The 17217-nt window shown below is 53.8% G+C and overlaps 5 protein-coding genes across 5 annotated transcripts; 1 reads left to right on the top strand and 4 right to left on the bottom strand.

The window, feature by feature from the left end:
• Positions 1-403: 403 nt before the first annotated feature.
• On the bottom strand, positions 404-2235 carry PG994_011008 (uncharacterized protein; the record flags this gene model as incomplete). Its single annotated transcript, XM_066862417.1, has 2 exons — positions 404-1701; positions 1839-2235. 2 exons carry the CDS (start codon positions 2233-2235, stop codon positions 404-406), a joined length of 1695 nt encoding a protein of 564 aa, XP_066711527.1.
• A 3033-nt stretch (positions 2236-5268) lies between these two features.
• On the top strand, positions 5269-8475 carry PG994_011007 (uncharacterized protein; the record flags this gene model as incomplete). Its single annotated transcript, XM_066862416.1, has 6 exons — positions 5269-5349; positions 5797-6229; positions 6372-6580; positions 6634-6988; positions 7043-7730; positions 7785-8475. 6 exons carry the CDS (start codon positions 5269-5271, stop codon positions 8473-8475), a joined length of 2457 nt encoding a protein of 818 aa, XP_066711526.1.
• Positions 8476-9437: 962 nt separating this feature from the next.
• Positions 9438-10595, bottom strand: PG994_011006 (uncharacterized protein; the record flags this gene model as incomplete). Its single annotated transcript, XM_066862415.1, has 3 exons — positions 9438-9993; positions 10016-10197; positions 10362-10595. 3 exons carry the CDS (start codon positions 10593-10595, stop codon positions 9438-9440), a joined length of 972 nt encoding a protein of 323 aa, XP_066711525.1.
• A 1460-nt stretch (positions 10596-12055) lies between these two features.
• On the bottom strand, positions 12056-14417 carry PG994_011005 (patatin-like phospholipase domain-containing protein; the record flags this gene model as incomplete). The annotated part of the gene is made up of 2 exons (XM_066862414.1): positions 12056-13344; positions 13406-14417. 2 exons carry the CDS (start codon positions 14415-14417, stop codon positions 12056-12058), a joined length of 2301 nt encoding a protein of 766 aa, XP_066711524.1.
• A 1588-nt stretch (positions 14418-16005) lies between these two features.
• PG994_011004 (putative GTP-binding protein SAR1) lies at positions 16006-16991 on the bottom strand (the record flags this gene model as incomplete). Its single annotated transcript, XM_066862413.1, has 6 exons — positions 16006-16046; positions 16098-16397; positions 16455-16520; positions 16589-16628; positions 16731-16834; positions 16973-16991. The coding sequence occupies 6 exons, from the start codon at positions 16989-16991 to the stop codon at positions 16006-16008; spliced, it is 570 nt and encodes a 189-aa protein (XP_066711523.1).
• Between the last annotated feature and the right edge of the window lie 226 nt (positions 16992-17217).

Below are 17217 nucleotides of genomic sequence, written 5' to 3'. Positions count from 1 at the left end.
CGGATAGACCATTGCATCAATACTTGTGGACTTTAGTCATCAAATCATTCAAAAACCGAAAGTATAAATATCTTTTCATCGTTCGTCAATTTTGTTTACATTGGGGATCGATCTCCGTAAGGGGTTTGTTGTCGTAGAACTACGTTGGATCATAAACAGCTGGGGGTACATGCTCAATTTAAACCGCAAAATGACGATAATAATACGCCAGGCACCACCGCTCGTACGCACGCTATGCTCAGGGCTGAAGATATCCGCCCCTCTCCGGATATTTGCCTCGCATGAAAAGAAGCGGCGAATTGAGGCAGCTGGGGCTGAAGCCGGAATCATGCTAGTCTACCGGCCGGGTCGGTGACACTCGTCGTCGTGCGCGTCTCGCCTTTTCTTGATCGTTTGGCATCCGTTATAACAGGCTTGGCAGAGCCTGTTCAACCAATAGAGACTCGTCCCTCTCCCAGCCGTCCCACGAAGGCGCATCGTAGCCATTCGGCCGCGTCGTCCTCACGTGGCCAATGGTGATGCCCGCGACCTTCAGCGGCTCCTTGGGCCAGGCCACCTCGCCACCGAAGCCTGGCGAGAAGGCCTTGTGCAGCATATCGTCGCGGAACAGTTCGGGGTATAGTCTCTTCATGCTGCGCAGCGCGCGGGCACCGACCTCGTCAACCGAGTCGCTGTGGCGCAGCTCGAAGAAGTCGCGGTCGTGAGTCTCCCACAGGTGCTCCTGAACCTCGTGCGGGTAGGGTCCGAGGGCGTGGAGGAGGAAGAGATCGTACTGGGCCAGCGAGGTGCGGGCGATCCAGGAGCCGCCGCTGACGGCGCGCCGGTGCAGCGCGGCGAGGGCCGCGATGGTGCCCAGGATCCCTGTGGCATAGTCGGAGATGGGGAAAGGGGGCACCACGGGCTCGTCTAGCCCCATGAACCAGCCCTGCTCCCAAGCAACGCCGGTGGCGCAGTCGGCGATCTGCTGCCAGCCGGGGCGGTGCGACCACACGGCGCCCGGGACGCCGCTGCCACCGAAGCAGTCCTCGGCCACGTAGACGATGCCGCGGCCGCGTTCCTGCGCCTTCGCCGCCAGGCTCTCCGGGGAGTAACCCAGCGACGCCAGAACCCCCGGCCGGTAGCCGTCGATGACGACGTCAGCGGTCGCCAGAAGGCCCTCGAAAGTGGCGCGGTCACGAGGGTCCTTGAGGTGCAGCGACGTGGCGTGCTTGCCCGTGTTGACGTCGAGCTGGAAGAAGGGGACGTCGGGGAGCTTGGCCGATGTGACCTTGAGGACCGATGCGCCATGCGCCGCGAGGGACCGGCCGATCGTCGGGCCTGCTATGACTCGGCAGAGCTCGAGGACACGTATGCCAGCCAGGCACTGGGTAAGACCCGAGGCAGAGTGCTGCGGGTCGAGGTCTGGGAAGGGGACAGGCGGCGTGGGGGCATCGAGAGAATGTACTGTGAACGGAGCAATGCCCGCCAGAGCCTGTCCGTGGGGAGTGTGGCGGAATTGGTCCTTGGTCAAAGCCGGTGCCCCGGCTTGTTTGTACTGGTTGTTTATGAGCTCCAATTCGGCAATCGATAATCGATTCACCGCATTTTCGATCATGGCAATGCATTGGCGGTATTCTTTGCTGCCAGCAAGGAACGGCGGAAGGTCGAGCATGCGCAGTGTCGTACTAGCCTCCAGAGAGCCATGGATGTGATAGTATTGTCCTGTGTTACATGTTTCATATAGATTGGCTGACAAACGCCTGTATAGATTTGACTGTGCCTGGTTTAGATCCGTGTCTGGTGGCTTTTTGTCAGCATTGGGGCCAGCGTATCAAGCAAGGGGGAACGAAACGACGTACCAGGAAGCCGATACTTAATCTTGGGATGCGCCTTACCCATGCCGTCAAGGGTAGTTATATAGGCCGACATTAAGAAACAAGTTACTTTTGCCAGATCTACGTCAATATTCCGCCCCTGTCTGCCATATCGAAGGTCGGCGATGGCGCCAGCTAAGCAGCCTTCAAGCGCCTTGAGCGCGCAGCCTGCTTCCTGCTCCTTCAGAGGGCATGGGAAGCACGGCTTGTTACCAGTGGGCGAGGCGCTGGAAAAGGTGACTTTGTCCATGTACTGTTCGAGCTCACGTGGAAGCTCCGACATGCATGCGGACACAAGAGCCCGGAGCGCACAGTGCGCTTCCGCCACCGAATAGCCCATAGGCCCCGGCGTATCAGTATCTATAGTCGTGGCATTGCCCATTGCAGCAGGGCTGATGGCAATACGAAATTACTAGGGGTATGGCGAGATTAAGTGGATTTCTTTTCTTGGAAACGAGCTGAGTTGGAAAAGGAGAATCAGGCCTCTGCACCCAAGTACCTGCTTAAATGAACCGAACATGTTTGTGTGTTCTTTATCTACGCAGTCCGACAAACACATATAAAAGTAAGCCAGCAGTTATCCATGCAGCGGGCTAGCGGGATATACCTGGTTCTGGCGAAAGGGAACTTTCTCGCGCTGATGGTATCTCAACCGGGTGAAAGGGCATGAGCAGTTAGTGTGACGAAACGATGATAGCGGTAGGGCTGAGCTTGGATGAAGGTCGAGCCGAGGCGGCCGTGAACCACGTGTGCAGGGGCAGTTCTCGTAAGCATCAACATTGGCCTGGGGAACTTCCAGAAGCAGACTCTTGCAGTTGCGAGGCGCATCACTAGGGCTACTTCCCGCACAGTTGGCAGGAGAAGACGACATGTACATGCAGGATCTCAGATGCGTCCGGGTTCGGTTTCGGCTCACTTGATGACCTTGACCGTGTCGAGGTCGGCCGGTACAAGCGGTGCCAGTGATGCACAGGGGGAAAAAAGACTTTCCATGATGCAAGCTTCTTTGAAGGGGGGAGGAGGAGGTATTCACGGCCAAAGGCAAAAGCAAGTTAGAGTTGTTTTGGCGACACCCAGCCCACTGGCGTTGCAGAACGCCGAGCGCCCCGGGCGAATGAGCAACGATACGAAGACAGACCGGTGTGAAGAAAGCTGAGGACAAGATGCGAGGATGGACATCACGCGTTGGCTTCTTTCTCGTCCTGTGCTATGTGGTATTACACTGCCACTACTTGAGAGGCGGGCTAGCCAAGGTTAGCGGGAGAGATGCTATCGCCTCTCAGCCCTGGATAAATGTGCTATGCAACAAGTAAGCAAGTGAGGTGGTATTCGAGGAACAAATGGTGAATAGTTCCGGCAAAAGGCAAGGGGAGAATGTTGGAAAGCCATATTGGATGCGGTGGGCAAGATCCGATAAGCGAGTCAGCCGTGCCGTAGTTGGAGAGGATAGCTGAAGTTGGGACGAAGCCAATTCCTGGACACGAGAATAGATGGATGAGAGGACTTTGAGACAGCACAGCGTCGTGCGGCTATTAATAATCCCAGAACAGAACAGAATGCATGCCCAGACTGCAGAACGTGACGGGTCATAAAGAGGGTCATAAAGGGGTAATATATCCTCAGTATAGTTCTGGCGGGCCATGACAGTCTCGTATAATGGATCTGGATTAATCGGGTTGCCGGTTGATATCTACTTGATCAATGTTATTGTAGATGTCAGCCGAGATCTTGGCCTTCGTCCACTGTTGGGTCAATGATTGGCTACTAAGAAGTCTATCTGGTGGGCTTTAGGTGCACTATCCGACAGCTTCCGGGCTCCCCACACCGGCTTCCCCCACACCGATCAATAGGTAGCATGGCTGCATGGATGGGATTAGTGCTTTACATGGACTTATTAGCGAATGCTTGCTGTGCTGACGTGAACTTCAATCGATCCCGGCAGGCACAGAAGCACAGGAGATGAGTTATATATGGCCCAGCCAACCTGGATGTGTATGGCGCTCAATCTATTTCAACCAACTGCCGAATTTGAAAGGTAGCTGACACCTAACACCCATGACATGTACCTGCCTAGAATACCAGGGCTCGGATTGGGCGGTAACTCAAGGAACGACATCTGAACATCAAATTGGAAGGACCAAGATAAGTTAAGGCAGTCCCTTCCAATTTCATGTGATGATTACAACTACAGTAGAAATGAAAACCACTGAATGGGCCGATTCCCAGATCAAGCATCTAGGCTAAATATGACCCAAAGGCTGGTTGATAACGAAAAAAAGGTCGGTGTTCATTGATGGATCCTACATCGGGCAGAAACACCAATACCACCCCAGCCTGCATCCAGCCCAAAGTCGACTCGATACTGAGGTCGTATAGCTGTCTCTCCCATGTCGTAACGGGCTTTCCTGCATGACATGATCACTCATACATAACAGGCATGCCCCAGACTGCCATCACATCAGTCCCTTTTTCAGGCCGGTTCAATATATGCCGCCTGCATCGACCAAGGTAGAGTTGACGCCAGCACAACGCCACCTTCTTCGCTACATCTGCCAACCTGCCGCGACCTGCCCTCGTAGGTTCGCTTGATTACTCGAAAGCCAACCAACCGACCAATCATGGCCCTTTCATCTGATCCTCCCCCCAGTCGTCAACCCCCAGTCCCCTCCCCCCGGCGCCCCATCGAGACCCCTCGACAAGGCAGGCAGGCAGGTAGGCAGGTAGGCAGGCAGGCGGGCAGGCAGACCGGGCACACTGTCACACTTGGGGAGAAGCCATCGAGGCCTCTAGTGAATCAAGCACATCCTCCAGTCCTCCACGCCTTCTCGGCCTCCCCTTGCGTTCTACTTAACCTTGCCGGTTCTGCATCACCTCGACAATTCTGGACCTGGAAAACCTTCCCACATCCGACGCCCTCGGCTATTACCATCCTTCTTACACCTTTATCGACGCTGGATTTGTTGTTGTTTTTGCTTCCAGGAACCAAGGGCGCCCTCCAGCTTGGTCCATCCTCTGCTCCCCAAGACCCACGTTCGTGGCACCCCCCCAGCCCGGCCTGGCCTGAATACGTCTTCCGACGAAGCTACTACGGCACCCTCCGGATCCAAACCTGCTTTCCTCTTCTCGAATATCGGTTTAGAGCAACGAACCCACCCTCGCTGGTCGGAGCCGACTGTAGGACCACCCATCACGCTTTTCTCTCTCGGATGCACCAAGTGCATCTGAGCCATCCTCTTCCGACAGGGTCAGCTGACTATGTGCAGCCTGTCCGCTTCCGAGATCTCTCTCCCGAGTAGTCCGTAAACCGGCGCCGTTCCCGCTTTAGTCAATCACTGCCAGACAAGGTGCTTGTCAACTTGTGGCTAGCTGTCGGATGACGGATGTGACATCCCACCTGCCAGTCGCCATAGGCAACATGACAAGACCAAAGGTCGACCCTGACAAAAGACAACGGACTGCTTGTGCTTGTGACTCTTGCAAACGACGCAAACAGAAAGTAAGTAGCACTTGTTCTTCATTCATTCTCCTTCTTCCGCTCTATTTCCACGAAGCCCGCCCTGTGCGCATGGAACCTTGGCCAAGCCATTCAAGTCGTTCACCGTACATACGATCTCGTGATCGAGTGATGTCAACAGTAGACAGCGTAACAAACATAACTCAATGGCAAGTGTATGATTCTGGGATTCTGCTAGTGCAGTGCCTCTTCCTTACACAAGACGTGGCTGATGCCATAACAACTGCCGACAATCAAATAGATTCGAGCAGCACCTTGTCTCACTCGGCCCACGCAGTCGTGTAGCCGTCCACAGCGCGGGGAAGACTAAATGTAAAACTGCCAGTCATGCTTGGGCATGACAAGAGGCGCCACCAGACCTACTACTCTATCCCCCATGGCCATTTAGGTCACAAATGCCGATCTGGCGCTGACCATATACGTTTTTAGTGCAACGGGCAGAGGCCGTGCAACACCTGCACTAAGCGGCAGCTTCCATGCGTATACACGCCTTCGAACTTGGATCCCGGCGATAGTCCAGTTGGTTCTCCAACAAAGCGTCGCCATGTTGACGCTTCACCACGTTCTGTGAGAGCAAGTTTAGGAGACATGAAGCCTCAGGCTGGCCAGGCTATTCCAGCTGGCAGGCCAAATACCACGCCATGGGATGCCGTCGAGATGACGTCCGCAGTACCTCCGATCTCTGGGCCTCGAGCATCAGCACCAGTCCAGAAGACTCCCACTCAACCATCCCGTCGCATGACCAACCCAGGGGAGATAGACTCCGACTCTCGATCCAGAATGAGCAATGCTAGCGGTGTAGCGGACGAGGCCGAAGTTTATCCCTCGCGCCGGATGCTTCAAGATTCCACAGGTCGGCTGTGTGAGTATTCTGGTTTTCGAATGCTTCATATCAGCCCAGCACTCCGTGACGAGAATGCCGTTGTTCTTTAACAATGAGACGTCTTTTCGTACTGCGTAATCACTCCTGTTCTCTGAAAAACAAAAGCTTACTTTGAAGATAGTATACGTCGGAGATTCCGCCAGCTTATCGTACCTGCAATGGATACGTATGATTGTAGAGGGTATATCCGGCCCATCTGACTTCACCACAGACCCTAGGCGGCATATGATTATGGAAGCAACAATGTCGCTACCACCGCCAAGTACCCCAAGTGGAGTTTTGCCGGATCGTCATACAGCAGATGTTCTTGTGCAGTCATATTTCGTAAACGTGGGTGATAGTTCGATGTCCTTTTGCCGCAACTCCTCGCTAACGACCAGCAGACGACTGGACTGGTGGAAGTCTTTGACCGGGATCTCTTTCATACCCAGATGGACGAGTGCTACGAGGACCCTCTCAGCGTAGAACCTTCAGTGCTGTGTTCTCTCTACATGGTCTTCGCTATAGGATTAGTCTTGGCTAGGCCCAGGCCGGGCAGCCCAGAAGAAGCAACCATTGACAAGCTTCGATCCGATAAAAAGGTGAACAGGGCCGAGTTCTTCTTCAGGAATGCCAAAAGCCTTGCCGATCCTGTATCAGGTTTCGAAGATGCGGATTTCTGGTCAATACAGGCATTGCTGTTGATGTCCCTATACATGCTGTCCGTCTCTAAAAGAAATGCATCATATGCCTACTATGGTGAGCTGATCTGCATTCTTTCGTATTTTTTGCAATGAGTTAATGAGCTTTCAGGTATGGCCGTACGTTCAGCGTTTGCACTCGGGCTCCATAGAGAGGATTGCGACGTGATATTCAGTGCGGTACAAAGAAGAACGCGCCGGAACTTATGGAGGACTCTTTTCGTGCTCGACAGATTCTCTGCAGCTTCACTTGGTCGACCAACTGCCATCTCTGAGGAAGACTGCTCCGAGAAATCACTCGATTTCCCTGATAAAATCGACGGGACCTCGGCGATGCTCAGCGAAGCCGAGAAGATCAGCGTGGCAGCACTGAATGCGGCAGTGAAGACCTGCCATGCCATTGGAATCACGCTTAAGAAGGTTTACTCCAAACGCAAAATCTCGACAGTAGTCGCTCAAGAGATAGCAGAGCAACTAGAAGGGTGGAACGAGTCACTTCACCCGGCGCTTCACTGGCGCCAGGCCATCGACCATCGACTGGACCCAAGCCATGGAATTGCCATTTTGCATGTCAATCTCCTGCAGTGCCATTCGATCATGCTGCTTACGCGACCGTTCTTCTTGTATATCCTCAAAAAGGCCCAGGAGCAGGAGACTGCTGGAACTTCCAAGCCGTCCCGGCTTAGCCAGAGGATGGAGAAGTTTGCCCAAACCTGTGTTGAAGCGTCGCAGCATACCCTCCTTCTTGTACAAACTGCATGGGAGGCAGAGTATCTACCGCAGTGCAACCCCTTCGTAATGTAATTGCCCAGACCACAGGGGTTCTGAAACACTATAGGCTAACTGATTTTTAGACATTTTGTCTTCGCAGCTGGCCTCATCATCTTCAGCAATGAGTTTGCCTCGCTGTATCATAATCCAAAGGCAGAGGAGGCCATTCATAGCTGCAAGTCGTTTCTGAAGTATTGTGCACAGTACGATGCCCAGGCAGAAAGAGTGTCGTGGATCGTCGAAGCTTTCGATCGGGCGAACAAATCCCGGCAGCCAACGGCAAGGAGGCTCTCTCTTCCTAGTCGTAAGATACCCATAATCAACATCCCGGCACCTAATAATACCTATGATCCAATGGTCGGGTTCTTCGCCCCCAACAGACCCGGTTCCCAACAATCCCTCTCCTCTCTTCCTCCCATTATCAAGCAGGAACCATCGATGCTCAATCCTGGTCTACCGAAGTCTCTACCCCCTATACTACCTTCCGTACTCCAACAGCCAAGCCCTGAAGGCAGTGGGGCTTCTCCCGTCAATACTGGGCTTGTACAGTCTGGCGTTCATGGTATGGAAGGACTCAACGCTCATGAAACAGAATTCGATTTTGACAGTCTCTGGCCGAATTGGAATGCACCGGCTGGTCCGATGCATATGCCTGCTTCGCAGGTTGATCCCTCAGAGGCCTTCGGCACCTTTGGCCTTGGCCAGGCGCCCCCGGGGAGTCTGCTCAGTGGTAGTGTCAACATACCCCTGTATCCCCCTTCAGACTTTCGATGATGGCTTGTCACTCACTCCACTTCAACACGCAGAGCCCAGAAAGGGGTTACTCGAATGACGCTCTCGGCCACAACACAGTTCTCGGATATATAGAAAAAGAATCAACGACATATGGGAATAAAGATAATGGCTATTTTTATGTTCTTGTGCATATATATATTATTTCCCAGATCATTATTTTATATCGTTCGTCGTCTTTGCTACGAACCGAAGGAGACAGGGCCTTACACTATTCCAGGAAAGAATATACAGGGGCGATGGCCATTGGGTACTGGGTAACAGCAACCTCATGAGATGAGTCAAGATTCTACGGCAGCAGTCAGCGGTCTCAAAGTGGGCGTTTCAACCGCCAATTGTCTATAATTATCCAAAACAACCTATCATTTAAAATAACACTTCGCGAGATTTGTCTTTTGTCCCTCCCTCCAGGCCAACCGCATACATTATTTAGACCTCCTGAGACCATCCTTCCAATGGGCGGGCTAGATAGCCGAGGAGCCGACAAACCAGTGATACTAAAAATAACGTGGTGATCTGCGTCCGATGGCTTTTAGGTGCGCCCTTGCGTCCTCGCTCGCTTCGGCATGCTCGCCCGTAGCAAACGGCACTCGAGTAATACCCGTGACTCGTTACTTCTGACGACACGACTGGATCGATACGATACGAAAATCTTGGTGCATGGAATCATCCCAAGGAGGCAGCTATGGGGATCAAGTTTATCATCATGTTGTTTTTCCTTTTCGTTTTGGTACCAAATACAAGGCATATTCTTCCTTCTCCGCCCCCCTATTTTTCTGCTCAAGACCTGCTTAAGCGAGAGAAAGCCATCACCGTTGTCGTCATCGTTCCTCATAATCATTCTTCCCTGCCTGCCAGCCCCCAGTCCCGAGATTAGAGGTGGTACGTTGCCGGCGCTGGTACCACACACACCCACACACACACGGCTGGTCAAGATGACCAAATCAAATTGCACCCAACGCGAAATCGTAGGCCAGTTCCCATTTCGCCCCCTGCTCGTCCGCCGCCTGGACGGCGTTGAAGCGGACGCACAGCTCCTCCTTGGTGGCGAAGACGCTGTCGTTGTCCACGTAGGGGTCCTCGGCGTCGAAGAGCTGCGTCGTCAGGGTGCGGCGGCCGGGGGCGCTCACGATGAAGTGGAAGTGGGCCGGGCGGTAGGGGTGGCGGTCCAGCAGCTGCAGCAGGCGGCCGCTGGGCCCGTCGTAGGGGATCGGGTACGCGGCCGGGCGCAGGCAGTAGAGCGAGTAGGCGCCGTCGGCGGCGCGGGTCGCGAACTTGCCGCGCAGGTTCATGTCCGGCTGCGTCGGGTCCTGCTGCTCGTACATACCGTTGGGCGCCGCTTGCCAGAGGTCCACGGTGGCGCCCGGAATGGGCTCGCCCGTCTCGGCGCTGAGGACGCGGCCGTGCATGTGGACCAGGCGGCCGGGTGCCTCTTGAACCCAGTCAGGGATGGTGGTGGCAGTGCCATTGCTACCAACAGGAGAAGACAGGGGCCGGCAGCTGTAGGATGCTGCCGCCGTACGGTAGGTCAGGCGCCGCGGCCCGGTAGAATGGACCCAGGACAGCCGAGGGGGTCAGCGTGGTGCCAGGCTGCTGGAGGAGCTTGGAGGTGATTTCGTCCACGAGCGATTCGAGGCCGAGGACGTCACAGAGGAGCTGTGTCTCGTTCCGTTTGTCGTCGGACATCTGGCCGGCTTGGTTGATCTACATATCTTGTCAGTCCCACAGCAACCAACCGGGTTAGAAAATCAGTGAAGGAGAGGTGAGGCTCGTATGAAACATCCAACATGCTTTGGAGTCGTGATTCTGCAGAGTGTATTCTACTGTCGGGACGGATGGATATCAGAGGTTGGGGAGCTCTTTCTTACCAGGTCGACGCCGGCGGTCCACTCGGCGACGGTAAGGTCCACTTCGCGGGCGAAATCGTGTAAGTGCCGCACCAGACTCGGCATGATCTGGGCCAAGCGCGGGTTGGCTTTGGGGCCGGTGGCTGCTATGACCAAGTCGGTGAATTCCGGGTCATACTGAGGCTTCGGAGAGGACGAAGACGCCTTCTTCTCGACACCATCGGCCTCGTCAGCTGCCTTGATCGGGATGAGCATCTTTGCAGGTGACAAATGCGTGATTCTAACTTGGGGCTTTGCGTAATGAGCAGCGAAACAGGAATGAGATGAACACTGCTGCACTCTTCACGTTGCAAAGGAAAAGAAAGCTGACAAGGTTTGACTAGTCTAGTGATTTCTTTTGGGCTGCCGGGCAGTCTTTAGGTGGATGATATCCGAGCAACCAACCAGTCCGAGCAGAAAAGCGAGTCAAGTGAGTCTCCTTAAGTAGTTTGAGGGGAAAAGCACCGCCTTCCTCGTGACTAACCCTGATGATGATCTGGACAGTGTCATTGTCTGCAGGCCTGGGCAGGGGCCATGAAATTCCATAAAACAGGCCATCGCACAGATGAACGTCTCATTATTTGCAGCAACGCAAATGCAAGCAAGCAAATCTAACAGGCCAACATCGCACAGATGAACATGTTTCGAGAATGCCCTTGGCTTGACTGTTTGGCTGATATGAGTGGAAATGTCGTCGTGGGTAGCTACACAAGGGTTACGACGACCATGCCACCGAGGTCGGCCGGTTCCACCACGAAGCCCAGATCTAATGTTCCTTGGAATGCCAGGAACCGTCTTGTAGGACCAATATCAGCAGATGGGCACAGCCTTTGCCCTTTCGCGAAGAGGCAAACATCGCATGGCGTCAGATTGGCCTTAGTGATTTCTCAAAATAGCTGCGTAAGGAGTCCAGAAGTGACGAGGCAGCTTGCTTGTCAGAAGTGATGGGTCGACAAGAGGCCTCGACCCAGTCGGCACAGCAAACTTGCCCATCGAGTACTGTATCTGGCATCAGGCTACCAAGATGGACAATGGCGATGATTACCCGTTTGGTTGCAGGACGCGATGAGTTCCTGCAAGCAGCCTGGGATGAGTGATAAGGACACGCATAAAGTGAGTGTCATGGTGGGCTGACCCGGTTCGTGGATCCAACGAAGTTGTCAGTCTCCGCTACGGGCGTCATTGGCGGCAGGGAGCGTGGATGCGCTGGCTCGCTCAGTCCTTGTGTAATTTCTATGCTTTGGTGTAGAATCACAAGGGAGAAGCTGCAATGATCACGGTGGAAAACAACCCCTGGCCTGGGCAGGGTGCCTGTCATTTGTGACACCTCAAATGCACCCAAGGGAGGCTGCAGGACCTCACATCCTCCAGGGAGCTGACACCGCATTCTGAGATGCTAGAGCCTGAGGCGGTTCACTTCCCCGAGGGCGGAAAGACGGGTATGATGCAGCTATCCCGTCGGACCCTGTAGATGCTCGTTTCTTTTTCTCATACCGCATTGGCCATCAGCCGTTGGAAACCATTCGTCTCACCATCACCGCGTCCTTCGTATCTCGGCCTATGCCTTGGGAAGCGTTCATTGTAATGATGAGAACATAACGCAGCAGCTGGGGTGCCGCCGTCTTTTTTTTTTCCTCGCGTCTTTTTATCTTCTGTCTACTATGCCTGGGCCCATTCTAATCCTCTTTTTCGTCTTCGGCAGTGTCTTCATACGCTCCATCTTCCACGACCTCGTCGTCCATGTCATCCGTGCTCTCGTCTTCGGTTGTGTTAGAACCGCGCAGGAGGCTCTGTAGGTCGTCCTGGCTGATGATACTGTCTAGGCTGCCGCTCTTGCGTAGTCGCGTCTCCTTTCTACCGCTCTCAATCTCCCGTTCTACCTTCAGTCTGTTGCTGATGAATTTGAGTTTGGGGAAGGCACTTTGCTGTCCCTCATGAATCATCCGAGCTAGACGATCCTCGTCCGGATCGTTCAGTATTCGGAACATGTCACTGGGCTTGGACTTTGGCCAAATCGTAATCGTACCTCCGAATTGCTGGAGCCATAGCTGGGACCAATCTTGTCCAAGAGGCCGTGGTAGCAACTCCAGATGTTTGAGCACTTTGAGCCATTTGGTGAGATCAAGCTTGATATACTGCTCGGCAGCAGATCCCAAGTAGCCTCCACGCCAGCCACGACCTTTTCGGTGTGTGACAGGGGTCCCAACCGTGCCCCTCGACGAGAAGAAAAACAAAGAAATATGTGGGTTGACTTGACTAACTATCGTAAAGTTGACGTTGAAGTGGAGGTTCAGTGCTTTGATAGGAATGTCCGTACGGAGACTGCCATCCTTCCATTTGTGACCAAACGAGTACGGAGACAGGCTCCCATCTTGATTCTTCATCATGAGGACGACGGGATTCAGAATGCCCGGAACCGCAGCCGAGGCCAGAACTGCGGACCAGATGACACAGTCCGGACTGGTTAGATAGTTGCAGAGAATGGTCGGCGAATGTGGATCAGCCGGGACGCAAGAGACATTCAGTATGCGGCCAGTCCTCTCGTAAGCCTCGCGAAAGGTCATTGACCCATGCGCCCACCAGCTACATTGCCGAGCCCAGTCCACCGAGTCGAACCTTGCGCCTGTCCTCCACCACCGCGGCAGCCACGTCGAGAGAGGCTCCGAACATGCCTTGATCTTATACGCGAGGGCTGGTATAAGCAGTTGTTTCAGTTCTTCATTCGTTCGTGTCGCGACCAAAGCTGCAACGAGAGCTCCGCCGCTTGTTCCAGTGATCACCTCTGGGATCAACTCGGCTTCCAGGAGAGCCTTGACAACACCAAAATGATAATAAGCAAACGTAGCGCCGCCGGACAAACACAGAGCGGTGCGGCCATAGTTTGCGTGCAAGTGTTTGAACAGAGTTCTCTTCTGCTCTAGAGGAATCTGCGTCGTTTTCACTAACAAGCGAGTGCTCTTCTCGACTGAGCGGGAGCGTATTAGTGTCGGACACGAAGTGAGGAATACCGTGACGACTCGACTTACCTTCGTCGACGAAGTTCTGCACCAGGTTCTTGGTTCCAAAGTACGTTTCGCTGTACAGCCTTGGGTTCTCAACCCCGACGAAGTTACTCTTGACACATGCCTCGATCATAACCCTGAGCTCTTCGATTGGCTTCTTCCCGTCCGAGCCGGCTTTCGTATCTCCATTGGATGTAACAGATGTACCGTCACCGTCGAGTTCCTGGACTTCAGCAGCCCGCCTCAGCTTGCGGATCTGTTCCCATACTCGGCGGACCGTTTTCGAGTCGTAGTAGGCGTATTCGTTCTCTTCCTTCCAAGCTGTGTTACCAAGATAGCTGTCTAGCTCCTTAGCCGCTTGCACCCAGTCCTTGTAGCTGCTGGTGGCGCGCAGATTGCGTCGCAGTTTCTCCCTCTTTCCGCGCCAGGCAACGAAGTACTCGTAGCCCCATACATATAGCCTTGTCGTCGAATAGGCAAGGCAGAGCCCAATGATCCAGGCCAGGGTGAACAGCAAAAATGGGATTCGTAGCAGGCCGTACAGATATCCCTCTCGGGCTTCGTCGACGCTACGACCCAGGGCCTTCCGACGGCGCTTCTTGCCGGGCCGAGAGACTCTTTCGTTGACGGGGGCCCAGTCGTTTTGCGCCGAAATCAGGAGGCTACCCTGGCTGCCATGGCGCTGCTGAGCGGTGACGCTCGTCGGTGGCAGCAAAGTGGTAGTATTGGGGTCGGGTAAGGTGAGGTTGCTTCCGCTGCGAAAAGCGGGACTTCGCAGTGTCGAGCCGTCATCGGCAGAAGAGTTGATGGGGTCTGGGGCGGCTAAGGCCGACTCGAAGGCCGCTATATCTTCTGGCGGGACGTACTCGACATCGTAGCCCGGCAGCCGTGTATGGTCGAAAGTCTCGGGGGGGAAGCCATAGTTATGATGGGGTTTCCCGAAGAAAGTAAGCCGCGGCTTGGCCTTGGTAGATGTGGACGAAGGTGAAGGCGCAGGCGCAGGCGCGGAGATAGATGATGGTGTTTTGTTTGCCATTGTCGTCAGTATGCCCGAGAAAAGTCTAAATGCATCATAGCAATCCCGAGCGTGTGTTGTTACAGCACATCAAAGAAAGAGAGAAAAGATTGATTGTCAGGTCAGGTTACCCGGGGGAAGAGAGAGACACTGCATTACAGATTGATGTATGTTTCTAGAGTTATTGTGTAGTTGTATTGTATACGGGAAGTACAAAAAGTGTCCTCGTGGGCATGGAGAATGAGAGGCTGATCAGCCGGTGTCAGACAATGGAAGGGATGACGTCTGCAGCGCAGCGCAGCATTCGCAATTCAGCGCCAGCGCAAGCGCAAGTTGCAGTTGCGGTTCGTTGGGGAGCCACTAAGCTTCCATGGGGCAGTAATGGGGAGGGTCCTATCATGCTTAGTAGCATATGTAGGGGACTTGGGGGGGACCCAGAAGCCCAGAAGGGGCCTGGAGGGGCCTGGAGGGGCCTGGAGGGGCCCCCTACAGGCCCTTCCACCACCGGAACCCTTTCCACATACGGCTGTGTCCGCCCCAGCAACTCTGAAGTTGAGCAACCAGGGGCTGCCGAGGTTACTCTGCTGTGGTCGATATAATAAAGAATCGTCTTTATTATCGTATCTTCGTCTGACGATCTATCAAATCCGAGCCACGGCTTACAGAATTATGGTGTGACTCGAGAACCTCGGCTTCATGCTGCAAGGGCTTTCATTTTACGTTGCATCGCCCTGCAGGTTGCGACTACGGCTCTACTATATCAGCTTGGCCGCAGTCACCCCTATGCATCGAGCCTAGAGACATGGCGATATAGGAGGGTTGAGACCAACACTCCTTGTGCTATTCTGTTCCTATAATACGGAGTACGCGGAGGTAATTTCTCGAGCCATCACATTAGCAATCAATATGAGGTTACTGCAGAGCGGCAAATCTCAGTCAGATGCGCATGCTCCGAGTCTTATAGAATACCAATACCCAATATCAGAGATATACAAGGTTAGATGTTGGTAGAAAGAGCATTACGAGCCCGCATCTCTTGGCAGCTTGGATCTACCTCTAAACAGTTCAAATTGGGCCCAATTCCACTTCAACTGCGCCGTCTTCTCTTTTGTCTACACAGAGCGCGATATTGACATGGTCATCTCAGCTGATCGTGAACCAGCTTTCCTGTTTCTCTACCCCCGCAGAAACAAAATTGTTGATATAGAAGCACAGTCGTTTTCCAGCCGTACTAGTACCACGGAGCCGACGGAGCATCGCAATACGTGAGTCAACAAATCTCCCAGTTGGGAGATAGAAAGGGCACACTCAGAGCTAACCCGGGACGATGGTAGCTGGGAGAGGCAAGGTCGGGCCTAGGTTGAACAAAGTGCCTCTATTACCGTGGACTCCCGTTAGACCTAAGAAGTCCAAACAAGTGCATGATGCGATAGCTGCCCTAACAAAACGCCAAATTCACTGATTCATGTAGGCGTGCAACATCCACAGAGCACTGTATGCACGCGCTAAATACAACTCTTCCCGACGGCTTTGCCTCCCAACGTGCTGTCTTGATCCAATGCTTGGGTGGCAACCCGCCCCCAGCTCTTCAGCCAAATACTCGTCCACCTTAGACGTATTGCGAGAGCCATCTGATACCCTCACCGTAGCCTAGACTTCGTCAGTATATTGGTCGCATGTGTACCGGGCGCTCTAGCTTACCCTGTCTCATAACCACGCTGCACATGAAGACCTCGATAGGTCGGATACCCTCGAGAGGCACTCTTCCCTTGCCGGTCGTCTGGTACATGCCGAGCTCGTGGCGTAGCTGCTCCTCGGAGATGGCATCAGGGTGGTCGATCTTGTTTCCGAGAACGACGAAGGGGACCTTCTGGAGCTCCTCCATGGACAGAAGCGCATCCAGCTCGGCCTTGGCTTCGGGGAAACGCTCGTGGTCCTTGGCATCGACAAGGAAGACGATGCCATTCACTTCAGGGAAATAGTCCTTCCAGAGTCGGCGGGCTGTCATGGGGGTTAGCAATAAGGTTCATTTCAGCTTGTCCCAAAATGTCATTGTACCTTGCTGATGACCACCAAGATCGAATGTGGTGAAACGGACGTTGCCGATGGCAAGCTCTTCAGAAGCTGGTGACGGTGTTAGCCTATGGACACGTGCCCAAGAAAGCGATCGGGTTCGATTGGCGGCGACATACTTGGGTGGAGGGTCGGCTGAAGGATGGCAACTCGGTCATTCTATCCAATACCAAGTCAGTATCAATGGTATTCATGCAGAGAGTTATGCCACACGGCGCGGTAGAAAAGTGGTCGCGGGGCAGTAGTCGTCTGGCAGCATACCTTCAACATGTGCAACAGTGTGGTCTTGCCGGCATTGTCGAGACCAAGGAAAAGAAGCTTGGCATGCTTGTTGAGCAGGCCCAACGAGGACAAAACGTCGTAGACTATTGTTCACCAATAGCGCAGTCAGCTTGCAGAGTCCAAGATGCATGATAAGAGGTGGGCACGTCTAGATGGATGGAAGGATGATGGGCTGGTAGACACGATGGGTTTCCTGTTGGAGGCGTTGCTCGGAGACGTACACCAGTTGATAATCCACATGATGGCGGGATTGCTATCTCGAGATTCGAGGAGAGGTTTTCGGTAGCCAGCGGCGGAGAGCAATAGGATGCTGGTGCTGGTGCTGGTGCTGAGTATTCCTTGTCGAGCGTCGTGAGACAAAAGGTGAGCAGGCAAGTACGGTGGATGGGCTCGAGGTGGATTTTGGGATTTGGATGACAAGTATGCATGCAGGCTAGACTTGGACTTTGTCACTTGTCCCAGTTGC

The sequence above is a fragment of the Apiospora phragmitis genome (genome assembly GCF_038363925.1).
Source record: "Apiospora phragmitis strain CBS 135458 chromosome Unknown utg000010l:1.0-9815664.0:1.0-9183399.0, whole genome shotgun sequence".
NCBI lineage: Eukaryota > Fungi > Ascomycota > Sordariomycetes > Amphisphaeriales > Apiosporaceae > Apiospora > Apiospora phragmitis.
This window is presented reverse-complemented; position numbering and strand designations above follow the sequence as displayed.